The 27155-nt window shown below is 44.4% G+C and overlaps 1 protein-coding gene across 3 annotated transcripts in view; it reads right to left on the minus strand.

Annotated features, from left to right (window-relative positions):
- LOC144797807 (dipeptidase 2-like) overlaps positions 1 to 27155 on the minus strand; it is a 516642-nt gene that overhangs the window by 9539 nt on the left and 479948 nt on the right. For all 3 annotated transcript variants that reach the window (XM_078668595.1, XM_078668596.1, XM_078668597.1), the window contains 3 exons: positions 25258 to 25342; positions 22406 to 22481; positions 3759 to 3894 (listed from right to left, as the gene is read on the minus strand). In XM_078668595.1, coding sequence (XP_078524721.1) covers positions 3759 to 3894; positions 22406 to 22481; positions 25258 to 25342 — 297 coding nt within the window. The remainder of the gene's footprint in view (positions 1 to 3758; positions 3895 to 22405; positions 22482 to 25257; positions 25343 to 27155) is intronic.

Below are 27155 nucleotides of genomic sequence, written 5' to 3' on the forward strand. Positions count from 1 at the left end.
CTCACACAGCCACTCCCAGACCCATTGAAAGACCCACACAGCCAGCTACACATGCACTCACACCACACACTCAGACACTCACCACACAAACACATACCCACTTACACACCCACATAACCACTCACACACCCACATAACCACTTACACACTCAGGCTGCATGGGCATTATAGTTAGGAAATACCTTTAAAAAAACTAGAAATTCACTGAAAAAAGAAAGGTTACAGGAAATTATAGTTACAAAATTAAATTAAAAAGCCTTAGAAATTCCAAAAACTAAATGTTACAGAGACGTTATAGTTAGGTTCAGCTTTCCACACGCGAAAGTAACTATAACTAATGTAACTACTCACACCCTCACCAAAGGACTCTTGAATGGTCCCATTCTTTTTAGCTGAGCTTCTGACGTGCCAGGGACTATCGACCTATCTATTTGTACAAAAAATCCTCTGCTTGAATTGTGCAGCTCTCTACCTGCACATACGTCCCTCCATTGGTATGTCCCTCTTCAATTTAAAAAAAAAACTCCATATTTTGTCAGATGTGTTACTTCCTTTGGATGCTCCAAAGTCACTGAAAAAGTGTGAATAACTAACATTAGTCTGCAGGCACCTTCTCCCATGGGACCCTTTGTCACAATGCCCCCTAAAATCCTGTATACCATTTTGGGAACTCTGGTCTCTTGCTTGGATGTTGCTCCTGTATCGAAGTCCGTCAACCTTAAACTGAATTTATGAGGGCCAAGTATGGTGAATAGTCCACATCGGAGCTGTGCTGTAGTAGAGAGGACTTAACCTAACTATTCCTGCATTTTATTTTATCGCTATCATGGCTTAGGGGGTGCAAACGCTTGTAACTTCGGGGGAATATAGTCCCCTTGGAATGCAGTAGCTTAATGGTTTTGACCACAATAAGCTGTAGTTGGCCTAAAGAAGCACTTTCCTTCTTTGTTCATCAACCCTACCAGGCATAAATCATGACAAATTAGCCTGTTGAAAAGATGGACGGTAATGACTCCTGTTATTTTTCTATATTTATCATGTTATGATAAATAGATTCTAGTTTTGTGCACTTCTGATATTCATTATACTTGCACCCTTTATATATTTGCATGTGATTTCACAAGGCATTCGAAGCAAGTGATTATATACATTTTCCTGCACTCTCAACAGCAGAAGGTTTGACAAGCCATGATTTTTTAAAATTCTAATTTTATGAATGTTTGATTACCTTTAGCTTATAAGGATACAAACATTTAAACCATTTCAAAATCACACTATTTTCTAGTTTAATCTTTGTTTTTATAATGAGGAAGAGAATGAGCTGTACTGATTTACACCAAAAGTTGATTCGACCAACAGAGGGCTCAGTTACAAAAAGCTTTGTTCCTGCTTTATTTTTTCATATCTATCAATACAACCAGGTGTATTGCTTTGGGAGAAAATAGTAATATCAGATATCATGAAAAATATTGTTTTTTTATATTTGTCATTTTGACCATATATAATACAGACTAAATTGTCTCTAAGGATTAGGCATGTAAATAGCTTACTTTTCATGAATTACCCACACAATTACCCACTTCTCTTGCCCCTAGGGCAGGATTCTCCAACGAGTGCCTCGTGAGCTACTGGTAGCTCTCCAGCTACTTGTAAGTAGCTCTTTTGTATGCAGTCCAGTCTACTAAATTAGAAGTTTTTGCTTTGTTGAATTAGTATAAGTATACCAAAATTGAAAAGTGTGTATTAAAGATGAAAATGTGTGCATTTTGAGAACTATTATCCAAAATATATTGAAATATATTGAAAACTGATATTTGAATCATAAACAACGCAGCACTGGACACTTATTACTAATATTATTATGTGGGTACTGGGGGAATTGTAGCTGTGGGTGTTAGGTATTACCCTTGTAGAAGACTTCCAAATTAACAAAGCCTTTTTTACATTTGGCAATGCTGCACTGAAGTGACTACAGCATTGTACTCTTTTATACAGTAGCCACTTATGTAACTTTGTCTGATGTGTACAACACTAGTAATAATAGTAGTTTGGGAGAATTTTTATTGGACATAAGTAGCTCTTGTTAATGAAATGATTGGAGACCCCTGCTCTAGGGAATGCCTGAATTATTGGATGTTGTATTCCCTACCCCTACAGACACTGTCTCAGCATCAGGGCCACTTCCTCCACACCACAATGGACAGGCTCATTTTGAACAGCTAATCACGATCAGTTTATCTGAAAGTAATCCTCTGACACATCCAACATTAGGATGGATCACCTAAAGGATATCCGCGTTAGCTAGCAGAAACCACAGTTATTCTAAATCCCAGTCTAACCTGCCCACAATACATTACAGTCTTAGGGGCTTATTTAATGCTTGGATGGCTATATTCTGTTCTGACAGGTCACTGGAGGGCCTTGCTTCATTGGCCTGGTGGCTGTACGCCCTCTGTATTTAGATTTCACTGCCAAGAATGAGTACATCTCTTTGCCTTCAGATGAGCCACAGCATCTCCTCTCAACAAACTGAAACTTTGCAGTGGTGGCCCAAAACCACTCTGCTCAAGTGGGATTGTGTTCGTTGAGGGCGGAAAATGATGACCATGACTTGCTGGGAGATATTTCCCAGCCTGCTGGGAGAAGTTTCCTAGCTGATTCGGTTCATTCATCTTATGTCTTATTCACAAACGCCAGGCTTTTGCTGATAATAAGAAAAAAATGACATCTGACCAATAGAGAGGATGATCTGACATCCGTTGACTGACAATGCCAGCCGGGTTGCTGGTCAATGGTTTCCACCAGCAGAGGCTCCACAGGCAGAAACATGGTGGTTCCACTGACTGTTGACAATATTGGGGGAGCTGCAAGTTTGACAGACAGATTTCTCTACCACCTTTGTGGCAAAGTGCCCTGTCTGTCAAATTCTAAGCAAGCCCTTTACAGTGAAGTCTGTGAAACATGCTGGTGCTATTCGAAGCACTGAAATGAAGAAAGAATCAAAATGAGTTGGTGGGTTATTGTGGAAATGTTATTTGCTTTTGATATATAAAGCATGCAGATACCCCAACAAGTTGTATCCTGACACCAAAGAACTGTGCCATAACAGAGCTGTGCGGAGAATAAATGAGTTTTGTTGCTGTGTTTACAGATTGAGCAAAGGTGGTTTCTGCACTGTGCCCAACATATATGCATTTCATACTCTAACCATGATCACAGAAAAAGAGGTGCTGTCAATGCGAGTTTTCTTGAATTTGGGAATGCTCATGGAATGCTGAGTATTAGAACGTAGACCTCGTTCGGGAGTATAGAAGAGAGGAATGAGAAAATATATCAGATTTTCATACACCAGGCTATATAAGATTTTGTGACAAAAGAGATAATCTTGAAAATACAAGATTTGCGAATGGTGATCCAGAGAAGGGCGGTAAGATGGACAGTGACACTTTCCTGCTTAGCTCTACGATAAGGCGCCTGCTGCATTTTGAATAAGCTATCCCTTTTAAAGAATATAGCTGGGCAGATCTGGCATCATAGCATTGCATTATTACAATTTAGAGATGATCATTGCTTGAACCATATTCAGAACCATTGCCATCATATTGGCTCTGTAAAAATATCAAAAAGATGGAAAGATTAGTGTTCATTTAGAATGTAAGTGACAGCTAACCTTAAAATGTTGATCTTTAACAATAATGGTTTTATATGGGAATTTCTTGTAACACATCCTTTCTACTTCTGTGAATTTGCAAGCTTACCTGTTCTATTGTTTTAAAAACTCTGAGAAAGTTTTTCCTCAGAACCCCCTCCAGTTCACTTTCATTCCATCCTCTGTCAAAAAGCTCCTGTATCAGTGCAGGGTATTTTGAAACATCTTCTAGTCCCTTTGGAAACCTGTGTTCAATAAGCCGCAATGAAAATGATAGGTTTCATGACTATAAGATTAGAGTGAAGAACAGTAATTGTGCAGTAACCTCGGTCTTTAGACTTTACATAGACAAACGCATGCATATAACTTGCAATGTCATTGGAAAACTACAGCATAAAACTTGACATGACACTTCGAAATGCATGTAACTGGAAAAAATCATTACTTCAAAAATTAGAAGTAGGCTAAATACACTGATTAGTAATAGATATGTGGTAGGGTGGGTTTGCCCCTTGAGTGTTACATTTTAAACCTTTACTGCAACGAAGGACCAAATGTGAAATAGGGGAAGGAGTCTACCTCTACATCAAAAGTAATCAGAATATTGCAGAGGCAAATTATGTACTTTGGAGAAGGAAAAAAACAGCTGTACTGTACAATTTGACTCAGTCGCCAGGTTTTTTGTGCACCAAAGTGTAGCTTAGATGCAAAAAAGCCATTTAATATTCATAATTTGAGATACTTATGCGCAGACTGTGGACTAGTAGCAGTTTCAAAGCACAAAGCGCTATATATAATAGCGGGAAGTAAACCTACATGTTAATTTAGGATTAGTTGCAAGGAAAGTGGACATTAATAGGAACCTAGCTATGCAAAATAAAGTAAAGACTTCCAAATGTGTGGTTGTTCACAAATATTCTGTAGCTGGGTACCCGCCGAGGAATTATGAATACATTGATTCACTCTTTTTCAAGGCAAAACTAAATTTCCATGGGAGAGATTTCAGGGTGGAGGGGGGAAGGAAGGGAGGTAAACTCACTCATGGCTAGTGACGTATTTTTAGTACTTTGGGTACATTATTTTTTTAATTTCCCACTGCTTCTGCCCTTAGGTGGCCTCCAGCTTCTCCTCACGTTTAAACTCCCTTCCCTGACTAATGTTGGTGTTTAGAGCTGATCTGGATGCAGGTGTATGACCGTCAAATACTCCTCCTTTGTACGTGAGTCTTTTGTACATGGTGAGCACAGCAGCTCAGATCTGCAGTTGTTGCAATGGGTTGGACCATTTTCAAGTTGAGCACACCACCTGACTTGATTAATCTCTCTAAACCAGTGTCTAATTCTACTTCAATGGGTGGACCAAGTGCTGGCAGATAAGAGAAGGGCTCCAAGACACAGAAAAATTACAAAGGACATGCCAAATTGAACTACTATTGTAAACAACATTTGTAAGTTCCACAGATAGAAACAAAGAACAGCAGTGGTGAAATATCATTTGTCGGTCGGGTCACACACAAACATGCATACATATTTGGGCTTTTGGTCAGCGTTGTCATTCATTGGTTTGTTAAACTGTCATTCTCAATTTGGTTCTGCCCACCACTGTATGCAGCATAGTCCAATGGGTCAGTCAACGTCAACCATTGGTGCACCTAGTGTGAGTGTAACATTTTGTCTTGGAACAACATGCACTTCCTTCTAAAAATAAGAAATACATATAGGGGCCCATTATGATGGCGGGCGGATTGCCCCCGCCAGGCTGGCGGTGGCCACCACCAGCCTGGCAGTGGCCACCACCAGCCTGGCAGGGGTAATCCGCCCACCATCATCTCCCGTTTTCCCCCCCACCATATTAGTATGGCGGGGGGGACCTCGGCGGACGGAAAGACCGTCCGCCGCTTTTCCGCCCCGGCGGAAAAGGAATAATATGGTGGTGGTGTCCAATGGACACCGCCAGCCATATTATGATGTGTGGCCAGAGGTGCCTTTCCACGGCGGCGATGCCGCCACGGGTAGGCAGGCAGTCTTTGCTTTGGGGGCCCCCTGCGGGCCCCCCTGGTGAAGTCCGAGGTGGTGGGTGCAAAGGGGGGGGTACCTGTGGTACCCCCAGCATTTGCATACACCAAGCAGCAGGCACCGCGCGGTGCCTGCCGCTTCGTGCATGCAAATGCGTGCATTCTTTTTTAAGTTTGTGGTGGGCGGTGCAGTGAGCAGCGCCCGCCACAATGTTAAATATGAGGATTGCATCCGCCACAGTGGCGGGCGCATCCTAATGCACATATCGGGACCCCGGCCTTTTGGGCGGGCGGTCCCGTTTACCGCAAGGGTGGTAATGAACTCCATAGTCTCCTTCAGTGTCGGGTATGCTTGACTCATTTCTTGTTTCTTTAAAAATATGTATATTGCTTTGCTTTGCATCCTGCTGTGAATAGGTATCTTTATTTAACTCCATGGTCACCACTGAAGCCAGGTGTATTTACTTGACCTGCACACCAATAGCACACACAGCCAGGTGCTATTGGTGTGCAGGTCAAGTAAATACACCTGGCACCAGAGCAGCTGCTGCTCTGCTGCTGTTCCATAGTCCCTCCTTGTAACACTCTTTTGAGTCAAAGCATGAGGCTCTAGTGCTCCTGCTGAGAGGACCATGATGGTCCGCAACTGATGTGATTGCAAGACTGCAACTAAAGTAACGCCTACTTAGTTTCTCTGTTAGTGTGGAGGAGGTGAAAATGGTCCCTTTCTCCATGCTCGCAGGGAACTGTTCGAAAATAAAGGTATTGCTGGAAAGCTATGGAACTCATCTTTCCATCAATACCTCTCTTGACCTGTAAAGACCAGTTGATCACAATGGGATATGATCGTCTAGTGCTTCCCTTAGATACCAAAGCATTATTTATGGGAGGGGAGTAGCAAATTGCCCTTGTTAAAGTCTTTTTGCCTTTGGAAGTTGCAGATGAGACTTTTTACTCTGAGTCTGCCCCACCCCTCCCCAGAGTCTGCCCCACCCCTCCCCAGAAAAAAAGAAAGTACACTAGTGACCAGGCAAAGAAATATTTGTTTTTATAAAAGCACTTTGGAGGGGCCACCTTGACATAGGGTAATGCCCCCACCCTAAAATGGGAAAAGGCAGTCTTTCTGCCCCACCCCCTGGAATAATAGTCGGGTTGCCCCTAACCTTCCCCGGGGGAGGGGGGGGGAAGGAGTAGAATTCCCACTAGACATCAGGGATTTCTTTTCAATTAGGGCTGCCCATCAGGGCATAAATACATGCCTCACCTCAAAGGGAACAAAACAGACGTTCTGCCCTGCCTGTTGGGAGGCAGATTGCCCATTAGCCACCGGGAAAGGGAAAACAAAAAAAAAGGTGGGGATGGCCTGACAGTAGGCAATGTCCCATACAAAAGCAGAAATGACAGTGTTTCTGCCCCCCTCCCTCCTTGGGGAGCAGATTGGGGGCGTTGCCCCAATCTGCCCCGGGAAGTTAGAAAGCTACTTTGTTTTTTTTTTAACAAAGGTGTGTGGACCATGCCCCCCCATACAGTCTTTTTGCCCTCCTAACGAGGGTGTGAAGCAGATAGGGTTGCTTGTTTGGGGGTTAAGTCCCTACTGTGCCCCCACAGAGTAGAGAGCCTGTAAGAAACAAGGAATATTAGAGTGGGGCAAAAAAAAAGGTGCTGGGTCGTCCCACCCTGGTATTGGCATACCCTAGTTCAAAAGAGTCAATACAATACTGGACACTGGGGGCAATCCAGGGTGGTATGCCTTGTATTGATCTTGTCTTGTCAACAGCCCTACACCCGGCTACACAAGTGGAGTAGTGTTTATCAGGAACCTTGGTGATAGCAAAGTTGTGGATTCCAGCAGATTCCAGACGTTTTCATCACATATGAGTAAAATGTGTGTTTTTAGCTAAAGTTTGAGGTTTGCAGGGGCTTCTGGGTAGAAATCCTTATGAGATCTATGCAAGTCACACCACCCTGGACTACCCCGGGTGTCTAGTTTTCAGACATGTCTAGGTTTGGTAGGATTCTCTGAGTGGCGGCCGAGACTAGACCCTGAATCCACAGCTACCCACATTGCAAATTATAGGGTGAGTTTTGAGTGAAAAAAATCTGATTTGCCAGTGTTGTGTCTTGGGGTCGTTCCTGTCATAGAGGCTCACCCACACAAGTGAGGTACCATTTGTATGAAGAGATGTGTCGAAACGCTATAGGGTAGGACATTTTAGAGCTCAGCAGATTCCAGAACGTACCATCACAAAAACCATGCAGATCCGACTCAACTTCATCCCACCTCAAAAGTGACACCTGGCGCCACAAATATGCGCTGCCACTGTGCACTAACCTTAGTTCTTTTCTTTTTGTGCCTTTGGATGCAGATCGAGAGCTTGCTTCCAAAGTTTCTTCTCATCTTTTAGTTTTAAATTTGTTTTATTGGTTTCAGTGATAACAATATACCAAACAGTGCATAAGATACGCGTCAGGCGCGTGCAGCAGGCAGGCAAGGAAGCATGCGGCGTATAGCAGTCCTTTATGCAATTGTCTGCATGCGGTGAGTCCGGAATGTCAAGCAGAGAGTTAAGACATTCCAAATAGCCTGAAAAGAAAATCATGGTAAGGAAAACCCCCAACAGAATCCCCCTCCCCTCCCCCCAACTCCCCTTCCCGCTCCCACCCCACCCAGTGTGCCGAACCAAAGGGACAGACATTGTCATAGGTCTGAGGTGTGCGTCAGCCTCAGTCAGGCGGGTCTGCAGGGGCCGTCGGGTTTTCAGTGAGTCGCAGGATGCGCAGGTAATTGGGGCATGTGATCTCATTGAATTCCTTGGACAAAAGGGAAAGTAACGGAAGCCACACTTTCTGATAGGCGGCCGTGGAATGTGTGAGTGTGGCATGAATGCGCTCCATGCCCAGAACAAACCAGATTTTATGTAGCCAACCTGTATGTGAGGGTTTGGTGGTGGAGCCCCATAAGGACAGAATGTGTTGTGTGGCGGCTTGATGGCGACCCCCATCTGGCGGGCTCTCTGTGATTTTAAGGGAAAGGTGAGTGCGTTGGGCAGGCCCAGGAGGGTGTATGCCGGGAACCTGGGTATTTCCGTGGTGAACGTAGAGTCAATTTCGTCCAGGACAGATTTCCAGTAGTCCTGGACTTCACGGCACTCCCAGAGAAGGTGTGTTAGGGTGCCCCGTTCCCCACATCCCCTCCAGCACAGCGCGCTTCGTGCAGGGTTGCCCCTGTGTAGCCGCACCGGTGTGAGATGCCAGTATATGGCCAGTTTTGTCGCCGCCTCCCTGGATGCTGTATTGCGAGTGGTGTGAGCAGCCCTATAGTATATAGATCGCCATTCTTGGGGTGATAAGGCCCTCCCCAGTTCCTCCTCCCATCTCCTTTGGCCCGCCGACTTGCCCTGGGGGGGGGGGACGGAGTGAGCATTGTGTAGAGGTCAGATATGAGGTGTTTGTCCGAGTCTTTCGTCACCAGCCACTTCTCAAAGGCAGTCATGGGTCTGCCGACCAGAGGTGCGACTTCCGCATGGGTGAGCCAGTGGCGAATCTGAAAGTATTGAAACAGGTGGGGGGAAATGACATCGTAACCCTGTGTAATGTCCGCAAGGGCGAGAAAGCCTGTCAGGTCAAAGAGATGGCCGGCCGAGAAGTTGCTAATGTGGCGCCATTGTGGGAAGGCCCCGGAGTTGGTACCCGGCGGGAATTCCGGGTTGTCCAGGACAGGCGTTAGAGGGGATGGGAAAGTGGTGAGTCCTCTCTTGGCCGCCACTGTGTTCCATACCTGTAGGACAGTGCGGGTGATTGGAGATTTCAAGAGATAGCGTGGCCGATGTCGTTTGAGGAGAAACGGGACCTTCCAAAGAGAGGTACCTGCCATGTATCTATCCTGAAACAGCCATCGCTTTTTGGATTCTGGTCTGAACCACTCCACCAGGTAGCGGAGCTGCGCCGCCCGGAAATATTGCAAGAAATTAGGGATGCCCAGTCCCCCCTCCTCGGGGCTTCTGTATGCGAGGTGTTTATGCATGCGCGCCCGTTTGCCCCCCCAGATAAAGTGGTGGATATCGGACTGCAGAGTCTGAATGGTGCCCGCCGGGGGAAAAACCGGGAGAGTCTGAAAAAGATATAGGATTTTAGGCAAGATTGTCATCTTAATCGCGGCAACCCGACCCACTAGGGAAAGGGGATGTTTGGTCCAGCGTGCGAGGTCGGAACGAATCCGAGAGGTCAAAGACGTGTAGTTGAGGGATAGTGTTGAGGTCGTTGAGGCCATGAGGGTGACGCCTAGGTAGGGGAGCTGTGCCGTTGACTGAATTCCCCCATCGTGCAACAGCGGGGCAGCGTGCGCTTGGGCATTCCTGCCCAGTGGCAATATGAGGGATTTCCCTCTGTTGATTTTGAAGCCGGAGACAGCTCCAAAGGCCTCCAGTTCCGCCAGAAAGGCAGGGACGGAGCGGGCCGGGCTCTCTAGGGCCGCAATGATGTCGTCTGCGTACAATCCTATCGTATGGGGTTCTCGACCAAAGGTCATTCCGTATATTTTGGGGTTGTCCCGGATTTTTTGCGCCAGAGGTTCTACATAGAGGGCAAAGAGGAGGGGCAAAAGGGGGCACCCCTTCCTCGTGCCACGCTGAATCTCAAAGGGGCTAGAGCGGAAACCCCCTATGCGAACACGGGCGTGTGGGCGGTGATAGAAACTTGCAACCCAGGCCTGGAAGCGGTCTCCCACCCGGTAACGCCGCAGGACTTGCTGCAGGTAAAACCAGTCCACACGGTCAAACGCTTTCTCCGCGTCTATAGCCAGCAAAGCGGAATCAGAGTTCTGGTAGTGGGCCTTATCAATAAGGTGTAGAAAGCGTTTAGTGTTGTCGCTGCATTGGCGATTAGGGACGAAGCCGGACTGGTCCGGCTCCAGAATGCCAGGTAGGCACGGGCCCAAACGCGCGGCCAGGATCCCCATGAAGAGCTTCAGATCGAGGTTGAGCAGCGATATGGGGCGAAACGCGGAGCAGGTCGTAGGTTTTTTGCCTGGTTTAGGCAACACTATGATTTCAGCCGCTGGCATGTCCGGGGGAATGGAGCTCGGCCCCTCGAAAGAGTTAAAAAGTCGGGTGAGGATTGGGGCTAGTAGGCTGCTGAAGGTTTTATAAAACCCGGAGGAGAAGCCGTCCGGTCCCGGGGACTTAAGAGGGCGCAAGCGTTTGATAGCAGCTAGGACTTCATCCAGGCGGATGGGGGCATCCAGGGAGTCCGCGGTGACTTGTGACAGCTCCGTGATCTTCGCTGCCTCGAGATAGCTTTCAACCTCGGCCGGCGAGACCGAGTCCGCCCCGTACAAGGTGGCATAGAATGTTCTAAACGTTTCGGCGATTCGGGACTCGCCGGAGACGTCGGTCAGAGTAGAAATCTGGGAGCGTTGGGTTTTTGCCTTCAGGGCGCTGGCAAGCAGGTGGCCTGTTTTGTTACCCCCGACGTAATACGAGTGACGGAGGCGCAGGGCCGCGAATTCGGCCCGGTCGGTGTCCAGGCTGGCCAGCTGAGCCCTGGCGGATTTCAGTTGCCTCCAAATTCGTGGTGCGCCGGTACGGCTGTGGACCCTCTCGAGTTCAGAGACCCGGGCCGTGAGCTCGTTCCTCTTTTCTTTGCGGTCTTTGGCTTCAGCTGCCGCGATGGCTATGAGTTCACCCCTGGCTAATGCCTTCAAGGCTCCCCACAGAGCGGTCACAGGGGTACCAGGGATATCATTGGTGGCTACATAATCGGTGAGGCGCGCGTGCAGTTGTGTGGTGACCTCTGGGCGTTGTAGTAGGGTCTCGCGCAGTCGCCATGAGCCGGGCGGGCGAGTGGACCTAGGGACCTGTAAGGTGAGCTCCACTGCGTCATGGTCGGAGAGCGCAGCTGGCGTGATGGCTACGTCTGTAAGGGTGGGGAGCAATGCCGAGGAGCCCAGGAAGTGGTCCAGTCTGGCGTAAGTGTGGTGAACGAGGGAGTAGAATGTGTATTGAGATGTGGTGGGATGGGAGGACCTCCACAAGTCTACCAAGCCCTCGTCTTGTAGCCAGAGTTTGCCAGCAGGTGTAATGGCCCCCGTGTCCCCGTATCGGCGACCTGATCTGTCCGCTTGTGAGTCCATCACCATGTTGATATCCCCCCCGATTAACAGAGGTGAGTTAGGGGATTGAAGGGACTCAGAGGCTGCCTGTTTCAAGAAGGGTTCCTGTCCAGAATTCGGTGCGTATAGTGATGCAATGGTGAAGCGCTGTCCCCCCACCTGAAAGGTATATGCCAGTAAACGACCCTTGATCTCTCCCACCCTGTCCCCCACTACACCCCGGAAACCCCGTAAAACAAGAATAGCCACCCCTGCTTTCTTCGTTGGCAGTGAGGAGTAGAACTGTTGAGGGAAGGCGCGGGAGCGCATCCTATGCCAATCTTTAGGTAGGAGGTGTGTTTCTTGCAATAAGCATATGTCGGCCCTGGAATTCTCTAGATATGAGATCACGGCCCGGCGTTTAATCGGGTTGTTTAAGCCCCTGACATTAAGGGTGAGTACTTTCAAGCTGGACTCCATGGTGGGAGAGCACAAAGGTCCTGATGTCTGTGATGCCTAAGCATCTGGCATGGCTCATATTGAGGCGAAGGGTGAGGCAGTCCCGAACAATACCCCAGCACACTGGGTCCCACCCGGATCCCCGGGTCCAATCCTGCAAATTCCCCACAACAACCATGCGGGTCGCACTTAGCAGAAGTCATAAGTGGCAAATGAAAGACACAGCCAGCTCGATATCGACAATATCCCTTACGGCACACTGGGTCCCACCCCCGGTCCCTCCCGCAGTCCCCGAACACCCCACAAACAATCCAACTGTGGTCCCCTCCCGATCTCCCCCCTCTACCCCCTCCCCCAATCCCAACAACAACTGAAACTTCAATGTTACCATAGTCCTGGGCCTATTCAAGTACTGTTCAGGCCCACAGAGTCTTCTCCGTGTGGAGTGTGTGGTGATGGCGATCCCCTCAGCCCCCTCCCTCTCCCCCTGACACGCTCATCCTGAAGCAAATGAACCCCCATGTATAAGTATGGCAAAGGCCAATGTCACAGAGCACCTTCTGTACCTTGCCGTGTCATTCAGCCGTTGCCGTGTCCTTGGATACCTCCTGGATAGCCGCCGCCTGTTCCTGTGCCACCTGCTGGGGATCCGGCCTCAGGGACCCCTTGGGCCCTTTCCGGTGTTTTACTCGGTGCCACCCATCGTCCGAGTTCCGCGATGGAGACCTGGGTGAGGACCTACTCCCGGCGGCTCCTTCCTCGGCATCGTCGTCCATGGTGATTCCCAATATCGCACACGTGTCGTGTAGGGATCTAAGCTGCTGCAAGGTCCCGTTCCATTTAAAGATTATCGGGAATGGGTGGCCCCACAAGTATGGGACTCCTTTGTCTCGCAGGAAGGCAGTGACTTGCTTGAAAGACTTCCTGCCTGAGACAATTTCTTTGCATCCAGTCTGCAACCTGGGCCATGCATCTACAAAAGTTATCTGCATATTTTTCCACCTCCGATGAGATTGATAACACAATCTGTGTATCGTCCGCATAGGAAAATACCGCCAGGCCAAAACTATGAATGAGAATGACAAGGGGGGTGACCTATACATTAAATAGGGTTGGGCTGAGAGCAGGTCCTTGAGGCACCCCACAGGGGAGAGAAAGATCTGGAACTAGCGTCTCTCATCATTACCCACTCCCATTGAGAAACTAGCTCAACAATGCTGGTGCAGTGTTCCTGAAGTCTAGAGAATGCAGTAATTTAATAAGAAGTGTGTGATGAACCGTATCAGAGGTGGCAGAGAGATCCAGCAAAATCAATGTTGTTCTGCCACCTTTGTCGACTAATCCTTTTAGTTCCTTGGAAGCGGCCACCAGCACTGATTCAGTACAATGGTTTGCTCTAAAACCACATTGAGAAGAATCCAGCAGCTGGTTGGCATCTAAGAAGGACAGTATTTCTTCGTCCATTGCCTTCTCTAGAATCATGGCTGGAAATGGAAGACAGGGGATGGGCCTATAACTTTCCACCTGCCTAGGGTCCAAAGAGTGTTATTCACCAGAGAAAGTATAGAAGCTCTCTTTCTGATTAATAGATATTGTCCGGAGCTAAGAAACCCATTTACTAGATTCATAAGTGGTCCAGCCACCGTAATGGCCACTGATTTAATGACCATAGGAGTACAATGGTCCGACGGGGCCCTGTATTTGATGGAACTTATAAGATTAAGTGTTTTATCCCAAGTAAGGGGTGAGAAACTTTCAAATCTGGGTGCGACCAATGGCCCACAGGCTAGTCCACAGTTCAAAGACTCAACCAGATCTGGAGCTGCCACTGCGTTTGACATATTTAAGACAGAGGAAAATGTCTGAAATAAAGAATTAACTTTAAGCTGAAAAATATAGAAGTGAAAGAAATCTGCAGCTGATTACAGAAGGAGACATCCGGGACAAAGCTGTTACTATTATTCCATTTGGAGAAGGATTTCACTGTTTTAAAAAATTCTCTGGTAGAGTTTGTTGCTAATCTAATTTTAATAGAAAAATCTTTCAGCTTTAATTAGCTCCTTATACTGCAAGAGTAATTTTTTGTAGTTTATTTTTTCTTCTGGGCAGCATTCTTTTCTCCATTTACGCTCCTGAATTCTGCATTTTAGTTGTGTAGTTTTTAATTCTTGTGAGAACCATGGTGCTGATGGATTTTTCCTGAAGCTCTTAAATACTTTTTCCCAGACCACCCCTCTGTATGCTGCATCTAACCAGTGTTTATAGGCAATCGCTGCATTGTTGACATTGTTGTCTGGAGCGGAGACTTTCTTAAAAAGAATGTCCCACAGTACCTCTACATTAAGATTTTTCCATGGCCTATACTTAACAGCTCTAGCTGTATTGTTTAATGGATCTCCATTACAGGGGGTCGTTATTAAGAAAGAAGATTGCCTTAAGGTCTGACCAAGAAAGTGTAGGAATCTTGTCTATTTCCAGTTCTTGATTAATTGTAAAAACTCCATCCAGATTATGATTAGCCCAATGGGTAGGTTCTTCAATGTATTTGTTTGTTTGTTTGTATAGCGTCAGAATCGACTCCCGAAGGAGTATCTCTGCTCTTCAGACGGGCGTCCTAAATATATGCGAGTACCGCAGGAATCAGAAACAGAAGAGGGTAGTCTTAAGCAGCTTTATAAAGTGGAGATGATTAGAACACTGTTTCAGATGTAAAAGAAGCTCATTCCAATAACTGGGCCCAAGGCAGGAGAGGGCTTTTCCCCCTAATCTTGTTCTCCTAACTTGAGGGACCTCCAACAGATGTTTGAAGCTAGAACGGAGAGACCTTGAGGGTCGATAAGGAATATATTTTTCAGAAAGATAACTGGGACCAAGATTAAAGAGTGCCTTATGAATGGTGCAGCAGATTTTGAATTTTATCCGTTGGCGTATGGGAAGACAATGGAGTTGCAGAAGAAGAGGGCGGGAGGCCGTCCTGGAAGGCACGTTAAGAACTAGTCGTGCCGACGTTTTCTGGACCACCTGTAGTCTGCTGATCGAGGTCTCATTAGCAGAGATCAGTAGACCAGTACAGTAGTCCAGACGGCTTAATATAAGTGCCTGAGTCAGAGTCTTCTGAGTAGAATCTGGAAGGAACGGAAAGACTCGACGGAGTAGGCCCTAAGTGTGGAAACAGATGCCCACTGTCTGAGCGACGTGCTCCTTCAAGATAAGGGCTTTGTTCAGAAGGATGCCTAAGTTCTTAACGGAGACTTTAGAGGCAGGAGGGGTGCCAAAGTCAGTCGGCCACCACTCGGGCGACAAAAGTAAGGGGGCCTCTCCGAAGAGCATAATCTGTTTTACCGACATTACATCGGAGGAGATTACTCTTCATCCAGTGTGAAATGGCTCTCATTCCTGAGGAGAAGGTCAGCTGTACGGAAGGGGTGAATTTGTCGAAAGGGAAGAGCAGCTGTGTATCGTCGGCATATATTGGGATAAACCCATGTGTTCTTAGGACATTGGCCAAGGGAGCAACAGAGATATTGAACAGAGTGGGACTCAAGCATGAGCCCTGAGGTACTCCCTTGGACAATTCCATGGGTGCCGAACGATATGGGCCCAAGTTGACAGTCTGAGATCGGCTAGATAGAAAGCTCAACATCCACTGGAAAGCGGAGTCTCTTAGTCTGATCTCCTTCAGTTTCCTGAGCAGTATTTGATGTGAAACTGTGTCGAACGTGGAAGATGGGTCCAACAGCACCAGAATCGTAGAGTGGCCCATGTCTAGAGTCATTCTGATGTTATCGGTGACCGCTAGCAGAGCTGATTAGTTGCTCTGTTTGGGCCTAAAACCTGACTGAGAGGGGGCTAAACAGCCAGAGAGTTCGACATGGTTCGAGAAATGTATGTTGACATATCTCTCAAGTTGTTTGCTCAGGAAAGGAAGAAGCAAGATGGGGCGGAGGGTAGACAGATCAGTCAAAGGTGCCTTGGCGTTCTTACGGATCGGCATAAGCTGCGCAGCTTTCCATTCCGACGTGATGTGACCCTCTTTTAATGAGAGATTAAGACAATATTCAATTTGTGGGGATACTTGAGGAGCCAGGGTGGTGACGACTCTAGCTGGAGTCAGATTACAGGGGGAACCAGATTTTACTTTATGGATTAAAGTTACTACATCTGCTGGAGTTAGTGGGAGAAAGCTTTCAAGCAACAGAGGGGGTGCTGATTCTGGGAAGTTCATAGTCAAAGGAGCCAGATACTGACTTCCGGACAGAACAATTTTTTCATAGATTCCCTCTATTTTTTGTGAAAAATAGTGTGCAATGTCATTACACAATGCTTGCGTAGGTGCCTCAGGGTTCTCACAGGTCTTGGGCTTCGTGAATGACTGATGAATGCAATATAAGACCTTAGGAGCATTGCCAGCCAGTGCAAGTTGAGTGGCAATGTGGTTTTTGCGTGCAATTTTGAAGTTACTCTGGTAGCTGGACAAGGTGGATAAAAACCGTTTTAGTTTATTGCTTTCATCATGGGTGGTGCGCACCTTTTCCTGCAAAGTTGTTTTTGTGCACGCAACTGAGGATAGAACCAGACCGCCTGAGGGTGTTTGGAGTGATTAAGGGGTTGTTTAAAAGGAGCAAGATAGTCAATAGTCCGGTTTACTGCCAGGTTGTATTTAGTTAAAGCTTTGGCTAAGTTATCCGATGGGTTATTCCGTGCCATTTGAATGGAGACTTGAAAGCTATCCGAGGAGACCTTCTGCCATTGTCTACAGGTCAGATGGGTGGTCGTGTTTTGTCCCTTGATTTCCTTAGGGCCCTGAATAGAAAATTCAATTAGTGCATGGTTTGACCAGGTTAGTTGTAGAGGTGGCTCACATTGAACATTGGGAGAATTGGAAAAAATTATGTCCAGCGTGTGTCCGGCAGTATGGGTCAGGCCTTCATTCAGCTTAGTTAGGCCTAAGAGTGCTAGGTCATCCAAGAGAGTTTGTGAGTCAGCGTTAGTGGTGCATTCGCTGTGAATGTTGAAATCGCCTAGTAGTAAAAATGTTTTACTTGAGAGCACATGGGGGGCTATTAGTTTGGTAAGTAATAGCGAAAATTCAGCTAAGGGTCCTGGGGGGGTGATAAACTAGGGCCTCCTTCCAGCTGACTTGGGAAGAGAAGGCAATTCGAAAGATCAGGACTTCCTTCTTAGCGTTGCAGCACTCATCCAGTGGGAAGACATTGATGCTGTCTTTATGAACAATAGCAATTCCTCCCCATCCTAAGGAGCTTGTAACCTTCAGGTATGGTGAGTGCAGTAGAGAGAGTGGAGTGGGGCTTAAGCCAGGTTTCAGTTAGAAATCCAAGTTCAGGTTGTATAGAGGATAGTAAATCCCAAATCTCAGTGGAATGTCTAGGCAGGGAACTGACTTTGCACAACATATTTTTCCAACCCATCTGTGATTTATTTATAAAATTCTTTGTGAGTTGTTCCAGGAAAATGACAGGCTCTGGGCTAGAGGAGCCAATACTAGGTAAGGAATGATGTGGTGCTTCTTAAGTCGGCGCTGTTTCATCCGAGTTGCTCTGAAACCGACAAGCTCGGCAGGCAAAGGGACCTTTCGAAGAATGGCATGGATTCAGCTTGACAGGGGGGTACAGAATCGACTCCTAAGTCGAGCAACTCCCATCTAGTATAGAGTCTAGTTGAAGCTGTGCCCATTTTTAAAGTGGGTTGACCAGGGGCCCTGGCTCCTGGAGACGTCCAGGCACAGACGGGCGCAGATGGGCCAGCATTAGGTGCACAGCCGGCGCGCCTGCTGAGCGCATCTGCTGTGAGTCGGCTGGGGCATCCGGTTAAGTAGAAGGGGTTGGGGCACTAGAGCTCCAACCTTCCTCACAGTCGAAAGTGAGTAAAATGACAAAGTTAAAAAAATGTAAAACCTCCCTCCACAACAAACGAGCAGCACTTGCGGTGGACTGGGGAGTAGAACAGTGCAAATCAGAACAAGTGAGCAGAGCAAGAAACAAATACTCAAATATAATTCATTTAAAAGTAAGCAGTATTAAAAGTAATGTGCAAGTATGCAGAAACAAAGACCTGATTATTGCAGCATCTATGTTAGCACTCGTCAATTAACTGGTGTAGGTTAAAGCATTTTAGAGTGTCTTCTAAGTGGTCCGAATCCGTGTTAGTGGAATGCTCAAGGTGGAAGTTGAAGTCTCCTACTATAGAATAACAGGAATATTCTATAAGTGATTCCATAAAAGCCTGAATTCTATCTCTAAAACTGGCCCAAATGTGTATGACTTGTTTATTTTATACTGAAGCTCAGTGCTTCATAGTCCAAATGGAGTATTGGCAAAAAGCTGGCCTCAATTGAGCTACAGTACGCAATTGCTATCCATCCACCCCTCTTGTCTACTCTATCCGGTCTTTCAATATAAAAGCCATCAGGGATGGAGATCTTAATATCTGGATCCGAAGAGCTGTCAGCCCAAGTCTCTCCGTGAGGAAGGTGATATCTGGTTCGTGTTGGGACATGAAATCTGCAAATTCGTTTTTGTTTTTAAAGAGGGACCTTGAATTCAGCAACAGACAGGTGTAAATACTACCCGCTGAGTACTTGTTTGTGACATATGTGCCAGCAGATCTGTTTTCTTCCCTTACTGTTTTCTCAGTAGACTGGAATGTAGCCAGCGACCATAATCCAGTTGTTGCTGGCTTCTACTGGGAAACAGGGTTGCCCGAATTTTATGGTTATTTTAAATCGCAGGTTAAGACACTTGACCTGGTGTGTAGACTAAAGGGGTGTAAAATAATTCCTGAGACCTTTCTTACTCAGTCACATCCTGCCTTTTAGAAATTCAGACCTACTTGAACCAAGAGGCCTCCTGTCACAGTATCCTGTTAGACTAAGACAAGATTGGGTCTTATAGTAAAACTGCCCTTTCAAGGCCAGCTAGGAGGGATATCATGGCACCCTGTTGCTAGTTTGACAATAACTGTACTAATGCACTTAAGGCACTTTCAGTAAAGTTACAAAAAAAAGTCTAGGGACAGGGGGAGGTAAGAGAACTCAGGGCATTGTATAAAGCATCTGTTAACAATAGGAAAAAGGAACGGAAGATAGAGCTGTGGGAGGACCTTTTTTTGGGAAGCAAAGCTAATGATAGCACCCTGTTATGGAAAATGATTAACCCCCCTTTATTTAGGGGGGACAAGATGGACAACCAAGCTGCGCTGATTTCTGCTTCAGCATGGGAGGACCACTTTCCCACTTTATATCTGGGGAACTATTCGTTCTCTTCTTCTCTACCCCTGGCACAGTGTGCAAGACCTTTTTCTCTCAGAATAATTGATGTCTCCAAGACGTGTTTAAGAGAGTTTTCTTACTCTGGAGCAAGGCCCAGCCACACAACTGGGATACATTTTTATTGGTTGAAGTGTGGGAGTGCTGTGTGGTAGTAATGCTGTTTCTCACAGATTTCGGCCCGTTCTTTCAAATAAATATGTGGAAAAAAATCATTGTGGGATCTACACGAATCACATCACCTGGTACTCATCTGGGTGTCTAGTTTTCAAGAATGTCCGGGTTTGGTAGATTTCCCTGGGTGTAGGCTGAGTTAATGCCCGAATCCTTCAGCTACCAACATTGAAAACAAATTGATGTCTCTAGGTGATGTTTTGGGATATTTTGAGATGCAGGTGCTAGGTCCACCCACATAAGTGAGATACAGATTTTATCGGGATACTTTTGGGAACACAGAATAGTAGAACATCTGTTATTACCAATTGGATTTCTTTGAATTTGTGGCTCCCAAATAGAAGACATTTTGCAAAACCTGCGCTCTGAAGCAAATGATAATATGGGTATGCCAGAGGTGTACAAATTGCAACTGTTCCTAAACTCGGTATCCTATGAACATTATCAAAATTACATAGGTTTCCTTCATAGCCATTTTTCATTGCTTATATTTTACCATATGAATGCATCATGCTCAGGACACAATTAAAATCATTATAAGCTGCAGCTCAGTTGTTGGCTCTGGGTATCATGTGTTTTGGAGAACATACATGCCCTATATAACCCAGTCACCAGAAGAGACTATCAGACATAATGGTATATTGCTTTTGTAGATCTGCCATTGTGATAAAAAAATTACAGATGAAAATATCGTCATCAATGCCTATTTGTTCCTGCTCATTCTCATTATTTTCTCATTTCAATGATTAGTTTTTGGAGAAAACCTTGAGGGATCCTAACAAATAACCTTGTTTAATTCAAATTGTTGTCTTTATTAAATATATAGTCTGGGAACACACGTGTTTCACGTCTGTTTCCACAACAAACTCAAAGTAAGTTGAACCTTCAAAAACTAGGAAAAGTGGACTTCCACTTTGAAAAATAGAAGAACTGTGGTTAAAAATATTTTGTTTATACAATTCTGCTTGTTCTTGAATGCTAGGAAGGGTGTGATCCTAGCACAGCAAACCTTTATTGATGTCATTTTTAGAAAGAAAAATATGTTTCTTGCAGAACACTTTTTTCTCAATTTCCAAACCAAAATGTAGCTATATTTTGGGGGGTTTCTTGGTTCCGTCTAGGGGTATGTACAAGCCCTGAGTGTACCTTTAGCTTCCTAAAAATGTTGGAGGAGGAGAGGCTTAGCAGCCTAATGGTTAAAAAAAAGTGCTAGAATACCATGCAAAGATGTCTGCTCCTGCTTGTGAAGAAAGGAACACACATAGGCGGCCATCTTTGAATTTGGGTATTTTACTTCATGGCAAAAGCGATTCCAACATTGATGCCTATACATCCGTTATTAGAGTGCACTTATTGTCCGCTATTTTAGAATGTTTTTTTTTGGAACACTCTATCATTGGTTTACTGTTCCAAGTTCACTGATGTGTTGATTTCTTGAAACGTAAACTAATAATAAACCGAAGCAAAGTAAACAGTTAGTAGCCATGGCCATACCAATTGTTTGCTAATGCCTTTTTTAACCTGATCAAATGATCTTTGCTAATGCTCACATTTGCCTTCTAAGACCGAAACATGAGTCTCTGTGCAAATTTGTCCTATCACTTTGCTTATCTTCAGAGCCAGTTCACATACACTTACCGCATTACGAAGTGTTGGATGCAAATGTACTTGAATACAATGTACGTAATAGTAATGCCATCACAGGTGTATGTGTAATAGAAGTTAAATGAAATTTGATGTAGCTCTTGTATAATGGTGTGAATAGTGGTTAGGAGCATGTTTTGTCACTTTAGATACCAGTGCTTACAGGGTCGTCAGAAGACTTGAACATATGTCAAATCCACAAATTGTATTGCCTGCTCACAGCATTGCAGTTACTGTGCCACTGACTCACACAGGTAAATTATCAGTTCTGGTCATGTGACTGGCTGACAGTGGCACACAGTAACACAAGAGTACAATCATACCACAGCACCTGCCTAAGCTCACTGCAATCAGCAAGATAAGCTGTTACTACAAGCTCTGCGATTTGCTTGAGAAAATTGAAGCAGGGAGGGCAGTATTGTACGTTGGACTAATTGAGCCCTCTCCTTTCACTGGGAGTGATTCATCCCTGGTAGTGGGAAAACCTTTTTCCATGTTGCTGTTCCCCTATCTTTTTGTGAAAGAGCGGCTGCTGTACCTACAGGGAGACTGCTTGCATGTTCAACAGGATGGCAAATTGGTGACACTATCAGACTGCCTATGTGGTCTGTACTTAGAGAATGCTTCTATGTTCTTGGTTTCTCAGCAATGGACTAACTCTTATGTGGCTTCCAAAAGGATGTGTGGTCACACATATCATGCAGAAGATCTCCATTTTAAATATGTGCATTTTGTTTGACATCTTATCCATTAAACGTTCTTCCACTGTTGTGGTCTGTGGTTATTCATTGATTTGCTAGCATTACTATAGGTATTGTGTAAAATTGTGTTTCAGTTTATTAATTGTCATAATCAGTCTGCAGCTCATTATGCAATTTACATTTACACAATCTTAAATGTTTTCATGTGTTGTAAATAAACCATGAACACCTATACCTTGTATTGCGCTGATGTTTCTGCCTTAATGGTGATATTTGTAGTAATCCACATTAAATTTCTTTTTCACACAAAATAAAACTAATATTTTAAAACTGATGCTTTTTCAGCCTTTGTTTTACATGTTATATAGCCAATTCTGTATGCTCTACTGACCTGTCTACTCCATCATAGTCTCCACCAATCCCAATGGATGTAGGGCCAGCAATCTTCCTGATGTGGTCAAAATGATCTGAGGGAAAGTGCAAGTAGCCACATAACTATATAACACGATTTATTTTTATAAAATAATATATACTTCAGAATATTTATGATGCTACTAGTTTTTAAAAGCTGCAGAAGGTAGGGCTATGTGAAAAGGTGAACTGTTTTGATTGCAAGTAGTTTTATCTGACCTAATATCCATTTAGCTAATATTTAATCTTCAGTAAGCGGGAGGCATAAGCACTGCCAGTCTGACATTCCCAAATAGTCTACAGGGATTCCAGGTGGGTCCTGTTCGAGTTTGGTACTCCCTTGAGGTTTCCAAGGCACTATGGTAATCCTTGAGGTCACCTTTCTCTGTTTATAAAGTAACATTTACAAAAGGAGCGTCCTACATATTAATTGTCCAGAACTTTGTTTGCATGCCTCAGAAATTGTGTGTAACCCTTGCTCATGCTCCTATTGAACCTGATCCTTTTATTGGAAATCTGACAGTCTTCACTGAAATCATTCAAGCAATGGAGTGCATTGCTTGATGGACTCTCCAAATCCAATCTTTATCACATCCCATTACATCAATGTATTCCATCTGATGATCCATGCTTGCATTGATATCTTAGCAAGGTTTTGCAAATGCTTGAAAGCCACACCAGTGAACATAATTGAAGTTGCTCCTTAATGCACACGTTTTCATTCATAATGTGGGAAACTGGAAAAGCAGAAAAACTTTAAAGTAGAAAGCCAACAAAAATCTAATTTTTATCCAAAAGGGATAATCCATGCCTTTTTTTCATTATTTTCCATCCATACATCAGAGTACATAGCTTCCAATTGGTCCATGCATTTTGTGACACCTTTGACACCATGCAAAATGCTGCAAGCATGGTACCTTATCCCTAACAGAAGACGCGTTATAGCCGTTCAGGTGCACCTGTGTGCATGCACGTGGACTTTTGTCTTTTATTTGCGCATCTGGGTACCCAAAGAATGGAGACTGTATGAACGTTACTACCTACTCATAATGAATAGAATGCCCTACAAAATTAGTTACTCAAGTGTATTGGTAAGGAAAATCGAAAATGTCCTTCTACACCATTGAAAAAGTCATATGTGAGTAGCTTTATGGGTATTAATATTTTTTTAATTTGACATTCTAATATTTGAAGACTTGTATTTACTTATTTCTTTGCTTCAAATACTTGTATTGGGAAACGTGATAAAACAAGGCTTCGCAACACAGATTGCTCTGTCTGAATTCAATTGTTTTGTTGGAACTGAAATGGAAAAAAGCAAGAGTTCAGAATATTTAAAAGGAAATGATGTGAAGGACCTGTTGCCATGAGGGAATCAATTTAGAGAGTGGCCAGGATTTAATATAGAAGAAAACAAGTATTGGCAACGCCCGCAGGTCTGGCCTTTCGCAGATGCCAATGCTCTGTGCCTATGTTGTTCAACATTAGCAAAAAGTAAAACCATGTTAAAAAAAAACACAGGGAAATGTGACATATGTTTGCATGTGTCACCATGCATGTGAACGTGTTATGCTGCCACTGCAGCCCCAGCCTGATATTTGCATGTATATCCGTATTGACATGGTCATTTGTTTTTTATTTACATTCCAAGATGGTATACGCCAATCTAGAAGTGCATATTTTTAAAAGAAAGAAATGGCATGTTGGAAAAGGAACAACCCTGTAGCCAACGGCAGCTGCTGGGCAATGGTAAAAAGAAAACAAATTGTAGGAGCAACAGGAAAGAGGGGGTAAGTGAACACCATAGCTGATCGTAGTGAGCAGGGATGTGTTGTTCAGACCCATTCTTTTTTGGGGCTGTGTAGTAGAGGCATTCGTGGTTTAGCCATGTATGCCTCTGTCATACAACCAGGATGGGCAGCTGAGCGGAATAGGAAACTTTAGGGGAAGCAACATAAGAGCTGGTTGAAAGACCGCTCATGGAGCAGAGGGAAGTATCACACATGAAAGAAAGAGGCAAAAGCAAGAAAACTCATGCACTCCCATGGAGGGCTGAGAGCAAAGAAAAAAGTAGTTCCATGTACGTAAGCAGGAGAATAATACAAGCCATCCAAACTAAAGAAAACATACTTCAGTGGAAGGACAGATTCAAGAAGGGAAAGCAAAGTCATTGAATAAGAAACAAGCAAATAGGGATGCCAATAACGAAGAGGGAATGGACTGACCCAAAGCCCACTGTAAGTATTGCTATTGTACACAATAGCTCTTCAACAATGGGCAGCTAGAAACTGTCCATAGAAAAGACCTATTAAAAGTGGAAATAAAGTCAATGAGATATGTGCCCGGAATAAGATGTTAAAAATAGTTAGACCACTAATGGATTGCCTTTAATGAGTTTTTGATAGACTTGGATATAAATATTGGTTGTTCCACATTTTATTACCCTAATGTAGTTAACTGCGTTACTCAGCTGATCATAGCTTCATCGGCCTTTGCAGACCCATGCCTACCATTAATGTTGAGATAGGTTATAGTTGGGTGAACTTTTCCGACTGACCAATCTGGCTCAGTGGATGGAGCCCACAAACACCCAGTATTATATGACTTTGAGCTGTTGTCGACATCACCTAATATTAGGCCATGTGTAAGAAAATTACTCTTCCCCTACCAATGGCCAATCCACTGAGACATTTTTGTAAGCATTCTCTCAGGCCTTAAGAAACCTTCAGTAGCCCTGTGATATCACTTGATGTCTCACAATGAACAGCAGGAGAAATATATTCTATTAGAATGACCCACAAACAATTGAAAACAAGAAGCTTGCCATCAAACCTGCAACAGTAGATACATTTGCAGTGCTGGAGCAAGAGACAAATTCTGTATGAAAAGTCACCATCACAAGACCCTTATTCCTTTTCTGAAAATGAAAAAAAATATTGTCATTTATATGAAAAATCCTGTCATTATATCTTACATTTACTGCCTTTCTGACACGTTCTCTAGAGTGGATTGCACTTCTTGGTGGTAAGAAACTATTGATGTTCCTGGTTACAATCTCTAAATATACTTTTCCTTTAGACACAAGCCAGAAGCTTGTACCACTTTGGTAACTTAAAGTCAAAGTGGGAAGTTACTAAAAATATGATTTAGTTAATGTAAACATATTTTAAATAGTGCCTGGTTTTTCAAACAAACCAGAACCTAAAGTACCCCATCCAAGTACAACCATCTTTGTCACTTGAATGAATGTTACCAAGGCTTGCTGGCATACACAACAATTATTGTGCGACCCATCTCAGAAAACTCAATAAATACAATTAAAAAATGTTTAAAAAAAATATTGGACTCCCGTTGAAACCAACCATGAGATGCCAGCCAACAGCACCATTCTGCTCCTTTAAGGAAAGGCACTATCAGTTCATCTAAGCATCAACAAAGGCTGCCTATAACACACATAATAACAACAGTCCTTACATGGAAGGTTAGGTTTTGCCACACTGCTCCAGTTCAGATGTTTATAGAATGCTCTTCATTTTCTTAGTGTGCTTAGCATTCCATGGATCCACAGAGGGGCACTGCATTTTTGCTAGTATTCCCCAGTTGGCTACCAGGCTCTCCAGATCAGAGTTTGCACCACAACAATACCTTCACCCATAAGTGAGTATAGTTGCTGCCCCCTCAAACTATGTTTTATAGATCCTTACCATTGATTTCAGCTGACTCGAAGTTCAAGGATACAAGCCATGGTTTGTATTTTTCAGCAATGGGAAAGATATCAGCCATGTTCCCATGATAAATTATAAGCATTCCTATATATATGATGTTCTAATTTTCATAGAGTGTGTACTCTGTATGCTGTGTACGTGTGACAGAATGGATGTTGCATGGCTGGAACATCATTTGTGGTGAAAGAATTCTGCTCTCCAAATGTACCTGTGCTTCTTTTTCCTCTGTGTTGTGCTGTATGGTGCCAAGACACAGATGGACATGACCTGCACTGTCTGACTCTCTTCTTACTGGAAACAATTTGTTGCCGTCCCCAGATTGCCATGCAAAAGTGTGGCAATAAACCTACTCTTTTTAAATGCTGTGAATGCTTTGGATTTGGGATGTAGTTTGATTTGGTGATAAGCTGAATTCAAACCCCGTCTAGTAAAGAATTTTGCATTATTCAGCATTAGCACCATTTCTGAACTATTCGATAGTGGAAAGCTATCCATCACAATGCATTGATTCAAGCACCATAAATCTACACACATTCTTACTTTCCCACCCATTTATTTTTTTAATAACTTCTGGAGACAGACATTCCGATGTTTCCACTTGTTCGATGACACCCTCACTTTGCATGTCTTCCAACCTCTTTTTGACTTCCCCCACGTACAGCAATATGAATTCTTCTGGCTACATGTCAATTAGGTCCTGCCCCCTCTTTAATTTTTATTTTGTGAGCATATCCCTTAAACATGCCTAACTGATCCCTGAATACATTAGAAAATTTCAGCAAAATGACTTCCAATCTTTCACTACCATTTCTGATTTCTAAGACGATATGTAAATCATATTGCTGCACCCAGCCCAAGATAGCTGGATGAAACATACACTCTCCCAGACACCCTCCTACCCTTGATTTCAAAGTCAGACTCCACATCACCATTGTAATTCTACATTCGGCCACTTCTTTTCGGAAAATGTCTCTAGGTACAATTGTGTACTTTGACCCAGGATCA

Source organism: Lissotriton helveticus, chromosome 12 (assembly GCF_964261635.1).
Source record: "Lissotriton helveticus chromosome 12, aLisHel1.1, whole genome shotgun sequence".
Taxonomy (NCBI): Eukaryota; Metazoa; Chordata; class Amphibia; order Caudata; family Salamandridae; genus Lissotriton; species Lissotriton helveticus.